The sequence below is a fragment of the Diabrotica virgifera genome, chromosome 10, assembly GCF_917563875.1.
Source record: "Diabrotica virgifera virgifera chromosome 10, PGI_DIABVI_V3a".
NCBI lineage: Eukaryota > Metazoa > Arthropoda > Insecta > Coleoptera > Chrysomelidae > Diabrotica > Diabrotica virgifera.
Genome location: NC_065452.1, coordinates 154,430,848 through 154,450,445, shown reverse-complemented (window position 1 = coordinate 154,450,445; position 19,598 = coordinate 154,430,848). Strand labels below are relative to the sequence as shown.

Below are 19,598 nucleotides of genomic sequence, written 5' to 3'. Positions count from 1 at the left end.
GCCTTAAGATAAATATATTCGGCATCAGCGATGATCAATGGCCCGATTCAGGAAAACTAACCACAAACAACGGCATGATGTATTATGTTAGTAACAATGATCCAAGATATCGATATGGAGTTGCCATACTTGTAGACAAAGAGACAAATAAATCTGTCATTGGTTTTACCCCCTACTCAAAAAGATTGATGATGATTCAGTTACAAACATTCTCCAAAAAGATAAACGTTGTCCAAATATATGCACCTACTGCCGACAAAGATGAGGCCGAGATAAAAAGGTTCTACATGCAATTGAACGAAATCGTAAGATCCACAAAAAAAGATGACTTATTGTTGGTGATGGGAGATTTCAATGCCAAGTTTGGAAAAGGAAAAGTAGATGGATGTGTGGGAGAATTTGGCTTGTGAGAAAGAAATGAAAGGGGGGACAGACTTGTCGAATTCTGCCAAAGCGAGGAGCTGGTAGTAATGAATACCTTATTTAAATTACCTAAAAGAAGACTTTATACCTGGATATCACCGGCGGATTCGGAAGATCACATTGTAAGAAACCAGATAGATTACATATTAGTCAAATCCAGATATAAAACGTTATAAAGTCTGTGAGACATAAACATATCCCAAAGCTGACATAAATTCAGATCATAATCCATTAGTAGGCGTAATGAAGATAAAACTGAAAAAGATCCAAAAACAAACAAATATACCACGATTTGATGTCTCAAATATAAAAGAAAAACCTGTACGTCAGAGGTTAACACAAGAAATAAATGTTAACTTAAAGAAAAATAAACAAGACGTGATAAAAACAACAGATGCTAATGACAAATGGAACATGATACAAGAAACGTTAGTAGAGGCAGGAAAGAAGATATTACCCACAAAAATAATAAAAAAACAGAGATGGATGACTTCAGAAATCCTAGATCTAATAGAGGAAAGAAGGAAACATAAGGCAGGAGTAAGGCAAAATACAAGGAAATACAGAGATTAATAGGAAAGAAAATAAAAGAGGTCAAATCCACCTGGCTGGCAAATCAATGTAGTGAAATAGAAGAATATTCTAAAAAGTAGGATAGCTTTAACATGCACAAGAAAATAAAGGAAATCACAAATACACGGCGAAAAAAGAAAGATGGCCTTCGTAAAGGCATAAATGGAAAAATTATTATAGAAGTCAAAGAGAAATTAAAAAAGTGGAAGACATACATAACATATCTGATAGAGGGTAATAGACAAGAACCGGAAGAAATCGACAGCGAAACGGGACCAGAGATCATAATGGAGGAAATCGAACAAGCAATACGAAACGCAAAAAACGGAATAACTGTAGGTCCAGACGAAATACCTGCGGAATTACTGAAATGTCTAGACGATGAAACTCTACCTGTACTACTGGATCTGTTCTGTTGAATGAAGTATATAAAACCGGAAAAATTCCTCAGGAATGGTTGGTATCCACCTTTGTAACAATACCAAAAACAATATATGCCAAAGATTGTTCGGTTTATAGGACAATATCACTAATAAGCCATACCCTCAAAATATTTCTAAATGTGATTCATGGAAGATTATACAGAAAGCTACAATTTGGGTTCCGCAAAGGACTTGGAACAAGAGAGGCATTGTTTTCGTTTAATGTCCTCTCTCAAAGATGCTTAAATATGAACCTGGATATTTATTCCTGTTTCGTCGACTTCGAAAAAGCGTTTGACAGGGCCCGACATGAAAACTAATATAATTATTGAAAAACAGAGATATAGACAGAAGAGATTTACGAATTATCATCAATCTGTATTGGAATCAAAAGGCCAATATAAAGATAGAAGAATAAGAATCCGAGAATATTGATATAAAGAGAGGAGTAAGACAGGGTTGTGTTCTGACGCCGCTACTGTTTAACCTGTACAGTGAAGCCATATTTCAGGAAGCGATAGCGGAGCTAAGTGATGGAATCTCTATAAACGGAAGAATAGTAAATAACATAAGATTCGCTGATGACACCGTTATAATAGCAGACACCCTGGAATCGCTAAACGAACTGCTAAATAGAATTAACGATTATTGACAATAATACGACTAAAAATAAACAAGAAAAAAACTAAATTTATGATTGTCTCAAAAACAGAACATGGAAATAAAAGGTTAATGATAGAGCAAACCCAAATAGAAAAAGTGAAGACATACAAATATCTGGGAACCTGGGTTGATGACAAAAATGACCAAAGCATAAAATTAAAGTCCGAATTGAAACTGCAAGGCAAGCATTTATAAAAATGAAGACACTGCTTACAAACAAAGACCTTCAGTTGCCTCTCAGATTGAGGGCTCTAAGATGCTAATATTTTCCATATTGCTATACAGAATGGAAGCTTGGACATTGAAGAGACAACACATAAGAAGAGTAGAAGCGTTCCAAATGTGGTGTTACAGAAGAATATTGAACATTTAGTGGGTTCAAGGATTACCAATGTTGAAGTGCTACGACGTTTAAATAAGGAGTTAGAAATTATGAAGAGTATAAAAACTAGAACACTGGAATATTTGGGTCACATTACCAGAGGAGAAAAATCTGAGTTGCTGAGAATTATTATGCAAGGAATGATCCAAGGAAGAAGAAGCATAGAAAGAAGACGCATCTCCTGGCTGAGGAATCTTAGATAATGGTTTAACTGTAGTTCATTACAACTGTCCAGAGCAGCAGCCAACAAAGTGACCATAGCCATTATGATATACAACCTCCGATAGGAGACGGAACTTTAAGAAGAAGAAGAAACAGAGAGGATCTAAATTATGGAATAAATTCATTTTCTGTAAAATGGACGACTTTAGAGAAAAGTCCCGAAACAGGTCGATTTTTATTTTCAAATTAAAATTGTTTGGCATATATTTCATACTAGTGACGTCATCCATCTGAGCGTGGTGACGTAATCGATGATTTTTTTAAATGGGAATAGGAGTCGTGGCCAAAATAATAATTTTTGAATTAAATTAATTGACGAAAAAAGAAGAATGTATGCAATTTATTTAACTCAAAATTCATTGCCAAATTTATTTGGCAAATCAACATTGCTTTTCGCTTAAATTAAATGTTCAAACTGCCAAGAAGTAGGTGGGAGGCTGTTTGTGATTTAATTTAAGCGAAAAGAAATGTTTATTTGTGAAACAAACATTTTTTTCTATTTACTGACAGCCGTACAATTGTATTTTGAGTTAAATAAATTACATACATTCTTCTTTTTGCGTCAATTAGTTTAATTCAAAAATTATTTTTTTGGTCACCCTGTATAAATAATGATATTATCGTTTATATTACTGAAAAGAGAATTAAACACCATTCCAAATGAGGTGCTACACGACCCCTATTTCCATTTAAAAAAATCATTGATTACGTCATCACGCTCAGATGGATGACGTCGCTAGTATGAAATATTTGTCAAACAATTGTAATTTAAAAATAAAAATCGACCTGTTTCAGGATTTTTCTCCAAAGTCATCCATTTTAAAGAAAATGAATTTATTCCATAATTTAGATCCTCTCTGTATATTTAGATCATTTTTATTTATTATTTAATTTAGATCCTCTTTTTCTCGAGGATCTTTCAGTGCGTCACAGTTTTTCGATTTCTTTCTAACGCATTAAATTGTATGTGACAGAAAAAAACGCACGTCGGTGATTACATTTCGTCGGTGACATTTATAACATTTATTCTAGTTTTCAATAGATGGCGCTATAATCGAAAATAAAATAATTTGCAAATTATATAATATATCTACGAATATAATCTGAACAATTTAAAAGACTATACAAATCAAATAAAATACCATTTTATAAATGCAATAAACACAATTGATTTGTTTTTATGCCAAATTGCAAATAAAATTTGATAAGTGTCAGATTTAACTAAAATGTCATGTCACTAAAATGTATATTATCACGGACTTACCTTTTTTTTTATCATTTGTGACGCACTGAAAAATGCTCATGAAAAGAAGCATACCATATATATTTATAAAACCAAGGAGCATGACAAAAAGGATGGGAAGACCTCAAAAGAGATGATATTAGATGCAGTAGCGGTTTTAAACTTTTGCCTTGGGGGTGGGTAACTTGCCTTGGGGGAAGGGACTTCCGATGAAACACCAACCAAAAGGCATAAAAAGTGGAGCCTGCTTACAAGCGGGTGACATAAAAATATCAAAATTGTTATCAATGTTTATGAGCTAAATCCTGTTTATGAGCACTGTCATCTTAGTCGAAAATATTAAGGATTTTCAGAGGCTGGTGACCAGAATAGTGGACAAGAATGGACAAGAATACGGTGTAACAATGAACGTAAAGAAGACAAAATTTATAAGAATATCAAAACCTCAAAGAAATAACGAGAACCTTTTCTTAAAAGGAACCAATGTCGAACGAGTAGACCAATAGAGACCAATATACATATCATGGAACAATGATCAACTCCACAAATGTACTTCCAGGAAATCAAATAGAGAAGGATAGAGAAATTTTTAAAAGTGCTTTGTACAAGACATTTGAAGTTGGAGCTTAGAGTTAGGTCAGCTAGGTGCTACGTTGTCTCGACTTTGTTTTATGGAATGAAAGCTTGGACGTTGAATGCTGCATCAATGAAAAAATTGGAATCATTCGAGCTGTGGGTGTACAGAATAATTCTGAAAATATTGTGAACAGAGCACGTCCCAAACAAAGAAGTTCTGAGAAAGATGAATAAAGAAATGGAAGTCTTAAATACATTCAAAAGGAATGGATAATAAAGGAATAGAAAATTGGATTTTGTCGGACATATTACACGTGGAGAGAGATACAACTTGCTCCAATTGATTATGCAGGGAAAGATTCAAGGAAAAAGAAGCATAGGGAGACGCAGAATATCGTGGTTGTGCAACCTGAGAGAATGGTACGGATGTACATAAAATGAACTTTTCAGAGCAGCCGTCTCTAAAGTCCGAATGGCTATGATGATTGCCGACCTCGTCGCGGAGAGAGCATTTGAAGAAGAAGGTGAGTTAAAAAGCAGTCCCTTTTCAAACAGTTTTTTAATAATAATTTTAATAAACATTCTAAAATTGAAGCCTCAAAGAATCAAATACAGTTACTGTTTGGGCAAGTACAATGTTCTAAATTTAAATAATCGCTCTCCGGGTTGAACAAATCAAATAACTTAGCAAACTTCAATAACTCATTCATTGCCTCAATTTCAAATAACTACAGGGTGTAACAAAAATACAGGTCATAAATTAAAGTGCATATTTTGGAACCAAAAATAGTTCGAATGAACCTAACTTACCTTAGTACAAATATGCACATAAAAAAAGTTACAGCCCTTTGAAGTTACAAAATGAAAATCGATTTTCTCGAATATATCGAAAACTATTAGAGATTTTTCATTGAAAATAGGCATGTGGCATTCTTATAGCAGGAGCATCTTAAAAAAATTATAGTGAAATTTGTGCACCCCATAAAAATTTTATGGGGTTTTGTTCCCTTAAACCCCCCCAAACTTTTGTGTACGTGCCAATTAATTTAATATTGTGGTACCATTAGTTAAATTCAATATTTTCAAAACTTTTCTGCCTGTTAGTATTTTTTCGATAAGGCAGTTTTTATCGAGATGCGGCTTCTTTTTTAATACGTTTACATACAAAATTTATGGGGGTTTTGTGCCTTTAAACCCCCCAAATGTTTGTGTACGTTGAAATTAAACTATTATTGCGGCACCATTAGTTAAACACAGTCTTTTTAAAACTTTTTTGCCTCTTTGTATTTTTTCGATAAGGCACCTTTTATCGATATGTGGCTTCTTTTTTAATATGGTTCAAAATATACCTAAAAATGTAAATCATAAATAAATTTTCATATTATTACAAAGTGTCCATAATCGTACTTAACCATATACAAATATGTGATGGATTTGGCAAATATTCAAAATATCTCGATAAAAACTGATTTTTCGAAAGAGTACTAAGAGGCAAAAAAGGTTTTAAAACATAGTGTTTAACTAATGGACCTATAATAATAATCAAATTGGAACGTATACAAAAGTTTGGGGGGGTTTAAAGGAACAAAACTCACATACAATTTTTGAGGGGTTTCCAAATTCCACTATAATTTTTTCTTAAGATACTACTGCCATAATAATGCCACATGTCCATTTTCAATAAAAAATCTCTAATTATTTTCGATATATTGGGAAAAATCGAGTTTCATTTTGTAACTTCAAAGGGCTGTAACTTTTTTTATGTGCACATTTGTACTAAGGTAAGTTGGGTTCAATCGAACTATTTTTGGTCCCAGAATATGCGAATAAATTTATGACCTGTATTTTTGTTACACCCTGTATATTATATGAACATTACAAAAACTCAAAAATGAATGAACTTTCTAAAAGCTACAACTTTTATTTCAACTATTTTTGTCTAAAATGTATAAGAAGCGTTTCATAGGCAAAAAAAATGTAAAATCCGAAGAAGAGATGTGTCACATCTTAACGACACGACGGGATAAATCTTTTAAAATCTGTTTAGTGTTGCCTACCTTATAGTATAATGCATAATAAGCGGGATATTTAAGATTAATCTTTAACTACCCGCGCATCAAGTTATAACATAATTACACGCGTGACGTACTTTATACGCCACGAGAAAGTACACTTAAAAACAGCGGATTTGTTTTTTTTTTGAAGAAAATGTTTGTTATAAACCTTATTCGGCATCAGCGAATACTTGGAGTTCCTTCTCAGTAAGCCAATTGGGATTTAGGTATAACTGGAATCTGATTTCATGAGAAATAAAATTAATAATAAAAATTTTTTTGAAATGTGATAAAAATTTCTTGGAAACCAATAATTGTAAAGCACATTCCAGTGATAGATTAGATAGATAAACAAGGTCAAAATTAAATTTTTAAATATATTCGCAGTAGAATTCTTATAACTGGCGTACAAAATTCGCCAGCGCGTGTAGTTAAAGGTTAAGAATAATTTTTAGTACGAAATTTACCAAACATCAGTTTGATCTAAAAAAAATGTGAGGGTTTTGAACCTTCCTTTTCAATTTTAAAATATAAAAATCGAGAACACGAAAAATAAAAGTGCAAAATATATTTCCTGCCAAGAGTAATTTGAAAAATGTCAATATTTACACATGCTTGGAGTAAAAAAACAACAAAATACCAATATTCCCGTTTTACTTGTGCCTCCTAGCAAATATTTCTGGAAGCAGTATGCCGAGTATGTCCAGGATAAACTTCAAGTATTTTTGATAGACGTAAAGCCTGCATTCGTTTTCTCGCAAACATGAAGAGAGTATTTCACATTTATGTTTTCGACCAATAAAATTTAACAATGTTGAAACGAAATACGTATTTTGGAAGAAGTTCAAGATTTACATATGCATTTTATACTATTTTCCTTACTTGAGTTTCAACTAAAAACCACCTGAATTTAGTAGTTTCGTTTAAATCTGTCGCCATTCTATTAGTACAGTTACTATATTAAAAATCTTGCATGTCCTCTTATATTTATCTGTTTGTCCTTTGGATTGGACATACAAGACATAGAAAGAACGAATGAGAGTAGTGAGAGTATAAACACAATATACCACACACACACACACACACACGACACACAATAGATCAAGAAATTCTGCAAATTGAACTTAAACTTAAATAATAATATTAATATTAAAATTTACGTCTCAGTAGAGCGAATTACAGATGACATTATAGAAACCATCTACAAATAATTACAAAACACATTTGACACAGCAAGAGAGAAAAACGAATAGGTAAGTATTAAAAATGGTAGAATTTCCAAACACCGCTTCATATTGTCCAAGTAAATGCACTTACACTCACAGGAGCAGAGAGCATGGTAAAAATCCAAAACGATTTCTCAGACCCTTCCATTGCAAAAATGGACTAAGACAGGGTGATGGACTATCGTGTCTCTTAGTCTTATTTAACCTGGCATTAGAAAAAATAATTCGAAAGTCCCAGATTAATACGAATGGTACTATCTTTAACAAATCAGTACAAATTGTCGGATACGCAGATGACATAGACATCATGGTTAGATCCACAAAATCTCTGACTGAAGCATTTCGGTCGTTAAGAGTATCGGCACGGAGAATGGGACTAAATATAAATATTCAAAAGACCAAGTATATGTGTTGTACTAGGTCAAGCAACCCGACACCTACAAGAATAATAATTGACGACCTAGAACTGGAAGGTGTCGACATCTTCATATACCTAGGTTCGCTGTTAACTAAAGATAACAATGTCAGTGAAGAAATTAAAAGAAGAGTAGTGCTCGCCAATAAGTGTTACTACGGCTTAAAAAGACAGATGGCCTCAAAACTACCTAGAAAAATTACATTGACTGTCTATAAAACACTAATAAGACCAGCGCAAACATTATGGTTCAGAAACTAGAACATTACACATAATGACCAAGGACTGCTCAAAAGGTTGGAGCGAAAAATCCTAAGAAGAATATATAGAGGGATAAAATAACAAGGTTTGTGGCGCAGGCCTTACAACGTTGTTGTATAGAAATTTTGGAGAACCTGACGTTGAAAAATTCATTCAAGTAGCACGCCTTAGTCAGAAAATTTTTTGACCGAAGAGGGCCGATACGACAACGAGCAAGAGGAAGACCAAAACTTAGATACCAAGACAACTCTGAGAATCATTTTAATCTCATGATTTCGATAGCTGATGAAAAATCCTTGAAGAAATGTAGCTTATTTTGCATTTTTTTTTTTGAAACAATCATAAAAAGTCAAAAAATCTTTTTTGTCTATAAAACGTTTCTTATAAATTTGAGAGAAAAATGGTTTATATAAAAGTTGTAGATCTTAGAAGCTTCTGTATTCTTAAAAAATTATATAATTTGCGAATTTATTAATTAAAATACATAAACACTTGACCGAGATAATTGCACAACACCTTTAATTTGAAATTGAAACAATGGCAATTAATGGGTTGAACTGTGCTAAATCTCAGCTAGAGCGACCAAATAGTTTGTAAATTATTCAATTTGTTTTTCCCTGAGATCAATTATTTAAACAACTGTACTTTACCAAACAGTCACTCTGTCACTCTAGACTTGGAGGTATTTAGCATATCGCAATCCATTTTTTGGGGCTTCAATTTTAAGACATATTAAAATAATTTAAATTGTTATTAAAAAAACCGTTTGAAAAATGGCTGACTTTTTAACTTATAAACATTTATAATACCTTTGGTACTTTTTATGTCGCGCAATTGTAAGAAGTAAGCTCGCTAAAAAGATGGTGATACTGTCTTAAAAAAAGTACTTGTATAACCAAGAGGAACCAAGACAGCATTTTTTTCTTAAAATCATATTTCCACTGTTTATGTTTATTTTTATATTATTTGGAGCTGAAAATTGAACAGATTATAAGTGAAGATCTAGTAGATTCTATGATTTTATTTATAGATGGCATATCGAGTTAAAGTGATTAGACTCGTAAAATACCGCCACGTTAAAGTGGAGGGGAGAGAGTTCTGAGCGCCGTTTTTTAGAATATAACTTCAAATTGAAGCTCGTTGAAAAACTTTGCAATATATCGCCTTCTATCGCACACAAAATATTTTTTTAAAACGAGGGTAGCTCGAGAAAACAATAAGAACTGGGCTACTTTCACCTTCCAAACAATTAGAAATTCCCGGAAAAATAAATTACCTAAGTAATTTTTTGCATAAAAAGTTATTAAATTTTAATATTATTTCGTAAGAAATATTTAAATCTTAATAATTAATGTATATTATTTATAATACAGGGTGAGTCATGAGGAACTGTACATACTCCTACCTCGTATAGAGGTTCCTATGGGGAATAACAAATGACCATTAAAAAGTGTCTGCTCCCATTGTTTAATAATATACAGGGCGAGTTTCGCATTTTGACATTCGTCATAATTTTTGAACGGTCAGATCGATGTGTCTCTTATTTTGGTCAATCGTTACACTATTACCACCTAATCAACTGATTTATTCAAACTAGAAAAAAATCAGGTCCGGCTTTAAAAAATTAGTTCGTCTTGGTCTTAGAAAAAATCTCACCCTGTATAAGCTTTTTGAAAACTCTAATATGAATTTTACAAATTAGACAAATAGGTAATTAAAATGACATATTTATTTTTTCCCCACACGATTACTTAATTTTTTATAAAAAAATCAAATTTGACTATGAATTAAAAGGTTGGTAAAGTGAACCATAGATTTAAAAAAATTAACTTTTATTACAAAAATTAATTTTTTTTAAACAAATATTTAATTTATGTTACCACCCAATCAACTGATTTATTCAAACTAGAAAAAAATCAAGTCCGGCTTTAAAAAATTAGTTCGTTTTGGTCTTAGAAAAAAATTCACCCTGTATACGCTTTTTGAAAACTCTAATATGAATTTTACAAATTAGACAAATAGGCAACTAAAATGGCATATTTATCTTTTCCCCACACGATTACTTAAATTTTTATTAAAATATCAAATTTGTCAAAATCGGAATTTTAACCTAAAAATTCAAAAAAAAATGAAATCACGGTTTAACTCGCTACAACTCTGTTCCGTTTTAATATTTTTTTTTCTAAAATTTTTACAGCACATATCTCTTACCATTGTGAAGACTATGAAAATTGTTGTAGACTTTCAGTCTTCTTCTTGTAAAAGTTATGAATTTTTAAAAATAAAAGGTGCAGATTCGTGAATTGCAAAGTTAAATCGCAAAAATTAAGTGAAAAAATTAAAAATTTATCTATTTGATCACGTCTATGTTAAACTATAGAGTCCAAAGAGAAGTGTTATGGGGAGTTTTAGATCTAGACGTGTTATAGAAAAAAAAAATGGTGAAACTTTTAATTTTAAGAAAAACGTTTAATTTTTTTATTTTTATGGTAAAATTGCGATTTTGACAAATTTGATTTTTTAATAAAAAATTAAGTAATCGTATACAGGGTGAAATTTTTATCGTAAAAAGCGTATACAGGGTGAAATTTTTTCTAAGACCCAAACGAACTAATTTTTTAAAGCCGGACCTGATTTTTTTCTGGTTTGAATAAATCAGTTGATTGGGTGGTAACATAAATTAAATATTTGTTTTAAAAAAAATTAATTTTTGTAATAAAAGTTAATTTTTTTAAATCTATGGTTCACTTTACCAAACTTTTAATTCATAGTCAAATTTGATTTGTTTATACAAAATTAAGTAATCGTGTGGGGAAAAAATAAATTATGCCATTTTAATTACCTATTTGTCTAATTTGTAAAATTGATATTAGAGTTTTCAAAAAGCATATACAGGGTGAAATTTTTTCTAAATAATAGTAAAAATCATCTTTTTTATGGAAACGTTTATTTTATTGATTTTTACGGGATTTCCCTATTTTTCAAGGAGGTGAAAATAATACAGTTCTTATCATTTTATGAAGCTAAAGGAATAAAAATAAGGCTAAAACTTTGCACATCTATATGTTTTTTTTACTATTCTAACAAAAGAGTGCTTTTTTATAGGCCCCATTTTTCTAATTTTAATGATCGTTAGTAAGAACACCAACATAAAGGCCCAAATTACCGTAAACAATACACCCCTAGAAAGAGTACAGAAAATATGATATCTGGGCTGCAACATTAACGATAATTGGGATCATAGCTACGAAATAAAAACTCATATTGAAGAAGCTCTTTTAACAGTCCCAGGAACATTCTCTGTAACTTATCTTTAAGTATCAATACACGCTTAAGAATTCTTAGATGTTACGTCTTTAGTGTCCTCCTCTAGCTGGAGTTAAAAGATGGAGTCTTACAGAAGATGCCATAAAACGATTAGAGGCGTTTGAAATGGGGTGCTACCGACGTATGTTGAGGGTCTCATGTATACACCACACAACTAACATAACTTATTCTCCAGAGACTAAGGAAAGACAAAGAAATAATTAACACCGTAAAGATCAGAACGTTGGCTTACTTCGGCCACACCATGAGTAATGATTAATGATAAATACTGACTTCTACAGTTGATTCTGCAAGGCAAGGTTGAGGGCAAGAGACGCCCTGGACGTAGTTCAGGGCCTCTCTGGAGGCCTGGTCTGACGTCAGCTGATCTATTTCGAGCTGCTGTGAATAGAATTAGATGGGTTGATGTGGTCGTCAACACAGGCGCGGATCCAAGGGGGGGGGGTCAATGGGGTCAATTGCCCCCTCCTTGAGACTTCCCCTGGTGTCGCCTTTTTTTAAGAAAGAGATAATTACGATTGAAAATAAATAGTGAGTTTTGTGTCCTGTTGACAACTGAATAACGGAATGTAACATAAAACAAAATTCTTTCTCCAAAGTACGTGGTCTCGGTCTTACTGTATGGTGTCGAGTCTTGGACTGTGACTAAAATCGATCTACTTACCTAAATCGCCTTGAGGCTTTCGAAATGTGGTTCTATAGAAGAAAAAGTATCTTGGGTGAAGAATATTCAAAACTCCACAATATTAGAACGTCTCAGCAAGACTACTGAGATTATAGAAGGCATCAAGAAGAGAAAAGTGGAGTATATTTTGGGCATGTAATGAGAAGTTTTAAATATAGGTTGCTGCAAAATATTATGCAAGTGAAAATAGAAGGCAAACGCAGTCCAGGACGAAAAAGCACTTCGTGGTTGATTTAGGGTGGTAGTGAATAAAATTAAGATAGCTATGATAGTAACCAACGTTCTGAAAGGACATGGCAGGTACATGAAAAAAAATAAAGTAACAGCCCATACCGAAAGAGAATCGTGCGTACACGAGTGACGAGAAATTTTTTATTTCATTGCCCCATCCTTGCAAGGTTGCTGGATCCGCCGTTGCGTCAACATCTCCAAAAGATAGGCACCTTTAAAAGAAGATCAATGCCTGTAATAGGTGAAAGACGGCCGAATGTCAATCATTTATTTTTATTAATTTTGAAAATCAGAAGCGTCACCACTAAATTTCAGTCAAAGCTCGTCTATCACAGACAATTATTCAATACACTGTATCTCAAATACAGGCAATACTAATCACACATTTTTATTAGAAATAGTCGTAAAACTGTATTTCGAGATGCCCACTAGAATTATCCAGATTACTTTGGAAACACTCTGTAGATATACAAAAAAATATAATTTTATGATTTTCCTACATGTAACAGAAATATATGAAAAACTTACCACTTTCTCCAACGTTATTAGGCATAAGAATAGAACTAAGAGTTGTATTAACAGGAAGATGGTCGAAATGAGCATTTGGAGTGAGAATCATTTCTCTAGTGCCTTCGGCAGGTCTACCATCATCGCCGAACGCATTCAGTCTTTTAGCATTATAAAATCGGAACGGCTGGCCATTGTCTGATCGAGGAGTCAATGCAGCTTGTTCCGCTGAGTCCATTATCCTCTGGAAAGAAAGGATTCTGTTAGGTACAATACAACGAGATCCATTATACATTTAAGTACAAACGTTTTGATCGATTTTGTTTTTTCATTGTAGGTTTTTGTTTCCCTTTCTAATTATCTTACAAGCTAAACGTTTAGAATTATATAGAAATCGGATTGATTCAGAATGTCAAAAAAGGAAAACAAAATAAGATTTCTTTAGATTGGTACAAATTACTTTTTCTACTCTCATACTTTAATACACTCAAGAGCAAAAACATGGAATATTTTGAAATTATCATGTAAAGTAAAATTGTTTATGGTGCGATCCTTAGTCCTTCCAGTGTTCTAGGTCTAGGTCTAGGTATATAATTTTTTTTCGAATGCGATGTTTTAAAGGTCATATAAATGCTCGATCGGATTTAAATCTGATATGGGCAATATCATTTGGTGGCCAATATAATAATCTTTTATATTAAATCTGATCAAGGTAAGAATTGACTATTCTAGCGACATGCGTTATTGTGCGTTTGTACGAATCTGTTATATCCAATATGGCTGGCAAATAGCAAAACATGATCTTTTAAAATGTTTTCAATCTACATGTCGGATGTCATTCGCCGAATGACCTCCACACGTTCGGTAGATATGTCCTTTGGGGTATGCCCCAAATGGGTTCGACTGCAGTAGTGCAGAACTATTTAGAGTGGCAGTTAACAGGGTCCACATAGCCATGATGATTTCCAACTTTCGATAGAAGATGGAACTTAAAAAAGAAGTTACCTATTGCTTGGAAAGGATATACCGAATTTGTGAGGCTGATTTGGCGAGTGACAGCTGACATATACATTGAAAACATTTTGAGATTAAATTTAAAAGATTATATTGGCCACCATCTAGCTCATATCGGATTTAACTCCGATGGAGTTTTTAAATGACACATTAAAACATCGTATTCGGAAAAGAAATCCTATTCCTATCAGACTCAGAGAGCTAATGATTGCGGCGCAAAAATTTTACTTCACATGATAATTTCAAAATATTTCATCTTTTTGTCCATGACTGCACATCCATTACAATATCAATACGTGTATCATAATGGACTTTATAATGATACAGATATTTTACTATGATACGATTTTTAACCAATAGAATCGCGAGATGACGACGTTCTGTATCCAAGGTGGCACCTACGCAATGAGCAATGTCAAGTCAAATGCATACGCTTTGACAGTTCACAATATTTAAACAAATGACAAATTTTAAGATTAAATATTTTAAAGAAAACATCAGAAGTTGGTACCGATATTGAAAATTTAACATCACCTAATATAAATATATATATGAGCAAAAATAACGCCAGAAAAATTACTGACGGAGAAATCACAAAAAACTTACGGAAAGGTGTTTTCGCAATTTTTGGAGTGGAGAATTGACAGTTTTTCCAAAAATGTTTTACTTGTTTATTTCTGCGTTTATATATTACCCATTATTGACCCATTACTCAATATTAAAATTCATTGGACATAACGTGGATATAAATATGGTAAACTGCAATTCTTACTATTGGAACAAAATTATGTCTACGAGTTTGACTCAACTCTCTTAGTTATGATAAAAGAGACAAAAACGCATACAAGAAAATTTACAAGTATTACAGGAAAATATTTCGAAATTTGCAAAAAATACATACATAAATCGTCGGCTAAAAAAGTGTACAACGCAAAAGTTTTTCACGAATTATCAGAATGGGAAAAGAACTGTTTAAAATATTGGAATCAATAAATTTCGTAATCTGGGAAAAGAAATAGCCAAATTTTTAAATCTACCGAATCCAACATCATAATATACTGAACATTGCTTTCGTCTCAGTTCCACGACAATATTAGAACGGGGCATTTAGCACTAAAAACACCCGAATAAGTCGATTGTTAAATACAGCACCTACAGACTTGCAGTTTTTGTATTATGTTCAGGATGATGTCAGGAAAAAAGTCTGCTATGGAGAAATTGGTGGAAATGCATAATTGCACTTTAAAGTGCATAAAATCCATGTTTATGCTCCAAACGAACATAAACATGTCAACATCAGTATATAGAGGATCAAAGTTTATTATTGGGGGGGGGGTTTGGGGGGTCGAATCACCTGGTGCCCAAGGTCACTGCAAGGGACGTCATCTTCTAGAGTTTCGAGGATTTTCGGCATTAAATTGATGCAAACGGATTATTCGTGGATTTTTGGGGTCGCTAAACACGAATATGCCATCAGAATTGTCCTCCGGAATACCTGGTACCCAGGGTCACTACTAGGGCACGTCATCTTCTGGAGTTTCAAGGGTTCTCGGCATTAAATTTATGCAAGTGGATTATTCGAGAGTTTTTGAGGTTGCTAAACACGAATATGCCATCAGAACAGACCCCGGAGCACGTGGTACCCAGGGCCACTGTAAGGGACGGAATCTCTGGCGTTTAGAGGGTTTTTGGCATTTAATTGATACAAATGAATTTTTGGAGGGTTTTTAAGGTCGATGAACACGAATATGCCTTCAGAACCGACTCCCGTAGCACCTGTTGCCCAACGCCAATGAAAAGGGTGTCATCTTCTGGAGTTTCGCGGGTCTTCGCCACTCTATTTATGCAAACGGATTACTCACAGGTTTTTGGGGTTCCTGAATACGAATACGCAATCAGAACAGATACCTGAGCACCTTGTGCCTAAGGCGCGTTATCTTCTAGAGTTTCAAGAGTTTTTGGTACTAAATTAACGCAAACGAATTACTCTTGGATTTTTGGGGTTGCTGAACATGAATATACCATCAGATAACATTGTGCCTAAGGTACGTAATCTTCTGGAGTTTTGAGGGTTTTCGGCATTAAATTGATGCAAACGGATTACTCATGGCTTTTCGAGGTTGCTGAACACGAATATTAAATCAGAACCGACCCCCCGAGTTCCTAGTGGCCAGAGTGATTATTATGCACGTCATGTTTTAGAATTTCGAGGCATTACGACATTAAATTGGTAGACACCGAGTACTCGGAGGATTTCTAAGTTGCTGTTCAAAGAAAGCGTTCAAATTGATGAAATTTTGTTTGCTATTTGTAGACTTTTTATTAAAATATCTATGTTGTGCTATTCACTTTTTTTAATTATTTATAAATATAAACTCAATTTATAGCTGACAATGTTTTTCCTTCATTTATTTCAAGGTCGATTAACTATATTCTATTTTGATGTTGTTATCCATCGTGGTCAGTAGATACTCCAGAGTCTTTTATCTAAGTCATATTCGTGTTCAGCAACCCCAAAAGCACAAGAGTAATCCGTTTGCATTAATTTAGTACCGAAAACTCTCGAAACTCCAGAAGATGACGCAGTGGCGGAGCCAGCAGAATCCAGCATCGTCAAGATGCTGGTTATCTAAATTTTTATAAAAAATCAGTTAATAAATGAATTTTTTATAATCTTATTATATAATTTGGTTTGAGAGGGGGGGCCGATCGCCACCATCGCCCTTCCCTGGATCCGCCACTGAGATGACGTGCCTTAGGCACCAGGTAAATTCGTATTCAGCAACCCCAAAAACATTATGAGTAATCTGTTTGCATCAATGTAATACCGAAAACCCTTGAAACTTCAGAAGTTGACGCCCCTTGAAGTGACCCTGGGCACCAAGTGCTCTGGAGGTCGGTTCTGATTGGGTATTCGTGTTTAGCGACTTCAACACCCCCGAGTAATTCATTTGCATTAATTTAATGCCGAAAACCCTCGAAACTCCAAAAGATGACGTCTCTTGCAGTCAGCCTGGGCACCAAGTGTTCTAGAGGTCGGTTCTGATTGCGTATTAGTGTTTAGGGACCTCAAAACCCCCGAGTAATCCATTTGCATCAATTTAATACCGAAAACCCTCAAAACTCCAGAAGATGACGTGCTTTAGTAGTGATCCTGGGCACCAGGTACTCCAGAAGTCAATTATGATGGCATATTAGTGTTTAGCGACCCCGATAACCCGTGAGTAATCCGTTTGCATCAATTTAATGTCGAAAACCCTCGAAACTCCAGAAGATGACGTCCCTCGCAGTGACCTTGGACACCAGGTGGTCCGGGGGTCGGTTCTGATGGCGTATTCGTAATCAGTGACCCCAAAAACTCCCCAAATAACAAAATGTGGTCCTTAGTATACTGCTTTTGATATGTTTATGCACTTTTGGATGCATTTTATGCTCTTTAAAGTGCAATTATGCATTTCCACCCATTTTTAAATAGTAGGCTTTTTTTCTGACGTCATTATGAACATAATGCAAAAACTGCAGGTCTCTAGATTCTGTATTTAAAAATCGATTTATTTTGTACTAAATGCCCTCGTTTATATTAGTAGATTCTGGTGTTGATATAACATTATAACGTCACGGCGGATGTAAATACACATCGGTAACCAAATTTTAAATTCCATCGAATACAACCAAATTAGTAAGGAAATTATATCATACCATCAATGACAGGAACCTCATCAACAAGCGTAATAAAATTGTCGCCTCAAATTAATTTTAGTAATTGTAATATTTAAATGTAAATGTATCGACAAGATAATTAATTTAATCATATAACGACTTAATTTTTTGGTGGTAAAAAATAAATAAATTGGAATATATTTTGTTTGTTGTCAATGATCGCAGAAAAAGGCATGTATATTACTTGCATTTAATTGCCATTATGATGCTTGTATTCTACGTGGCTCATGTCGCACCCTCATACTCGCACCTTTTAATCATTAAATGCTCGTTGCATAATACAATATTGCATAAGTAAAATATGAAAATAGTTGTATAGGACTTACCATAACAGCACTCATTTTGAAGTCCATCATGTTTTTTACTTCCATAGCCATTTCTCTAATTAATATAAGTCCATCTTTTCTTACAACATCTATATCAACGTCATGGTATTTCTGTAAATAAAAACAAAACATTAATAATCATAAAATATTACAAAAGAAATCCAGAATACAAAAGAAATTATTAATTAATTTATTATTATTTAGTATTTCTTCCTACTGTTCTAACACCCATTTGCCTTTATTATCACGTCTTGTGTTTACCAGTCTGCGTATATATCTTTCTGCATGTAACAAAAGAAACCACAATGTGATAAATGCACTATAAGAGAAATAGGGAAAGATGCAAATAAGTTCATCAAAATTATTTATTGTGGCGAGTCAAAAGAATTCAATATGACAATTTCATTTTAGAAAACTAAAACAATAGTAATCAGTAAAGAAAGAATCAGATGTAAAATAGAAATTGATGGCATTAGTATTGAACATGTAATGCAAATAAAATACCTTGGAACTACATTGTCCAGTTATGGAGACCTGGACAAAGAAGTGAGAAATCAAGTACAAAAAGCTAATAGACTGGAAGGGTGCCTTAATAATACTATATACTATATGGCGAAGCCGACATATTAACATTGAGATGAAGTCAAGAATAATTATTGAAGCCAGTATAAGACCAATATTGCCATATGCATCAGAAACAAGAGCCGTGACAACCTGGTGTTACAACAATACAAAGGCTACTGGAAACGGAAGAGATGAGGGTACTGGGAAGAATTACAGGAATACTTAGAAAGTCGAAAAAGAAGTGAAGACATTAGAAAAACATTTAACGCACAGTGTTTAAACAAATGGACCTTAAATAGAAAAAAAGAATGGAATAACTACATAAGCAGAATAGGGGAGACACGTGTGGTTAAAATAGCAAGAGATAAATCACCAATCGGTAAAAGAAGTATCGGCCGACCGCGCAAAAGATAGAGTTACAACCTTCCATATATGTAGGTATCATTCAGCCAATGAACAAGCATATATGCTTATAAAGAGAAAGAAGAAGAATTACAAGAAGAAGCTCAAACGGAGCTTATTTTACCCTCTTCCATATATTTCGGTCTAAAAAGTCTCCATCGAAATACAAAGATGAGAATCTATAAAATCTTAATTCGACCAATACCATGCTATGGCAGTGATACATGGGTACTGAAAGAAACATCCAAAAACAAATTCGGCACATTCGAAAGGAAAGTACTGGGGAAAATACTAGGACCTGTAAGGGAAAACGGAATCTTCAGAATTCGATACAACAACGAGCTTTATCAACTTTATAAGGA

The 19,598-nt window shown here is 33.5% G+C and overlaps 1 protein-coding gene across 2 annotated transcripts in view; it reads right to left on the bottom strand.

Moving 5' to 3' along the window:
• The window catches only part of LOC114325436 (voltage-dependent calcium channel subunit alpha-2/delta-3), a 144,742-nt gene that overhangs the window by 102,615 nt on the left and 22,529 nt on the right, over nucleotides 1-19,598 (bottom strand). For both annotated transcript variants that reach the window (XM_028273509.2, XM_050663520.1), the window contains exons 3-4: nucleotides 18,271-18,381; nucleotides 13,232-13,454 (exon numbers count right to left, since the gene is read on the bottom strand). In XM_028273509.2, coding sequence (XP_028129310.1) covers nucleotides 13,232-13,454; nucleotides 18,271-18,381 — 334 coding nt within the window. The remainder of the gene's footprint in view (nucleotides 1-13,231; nucleotides 13,455-18,270; nucleotides 18,382-19,598) is intronic.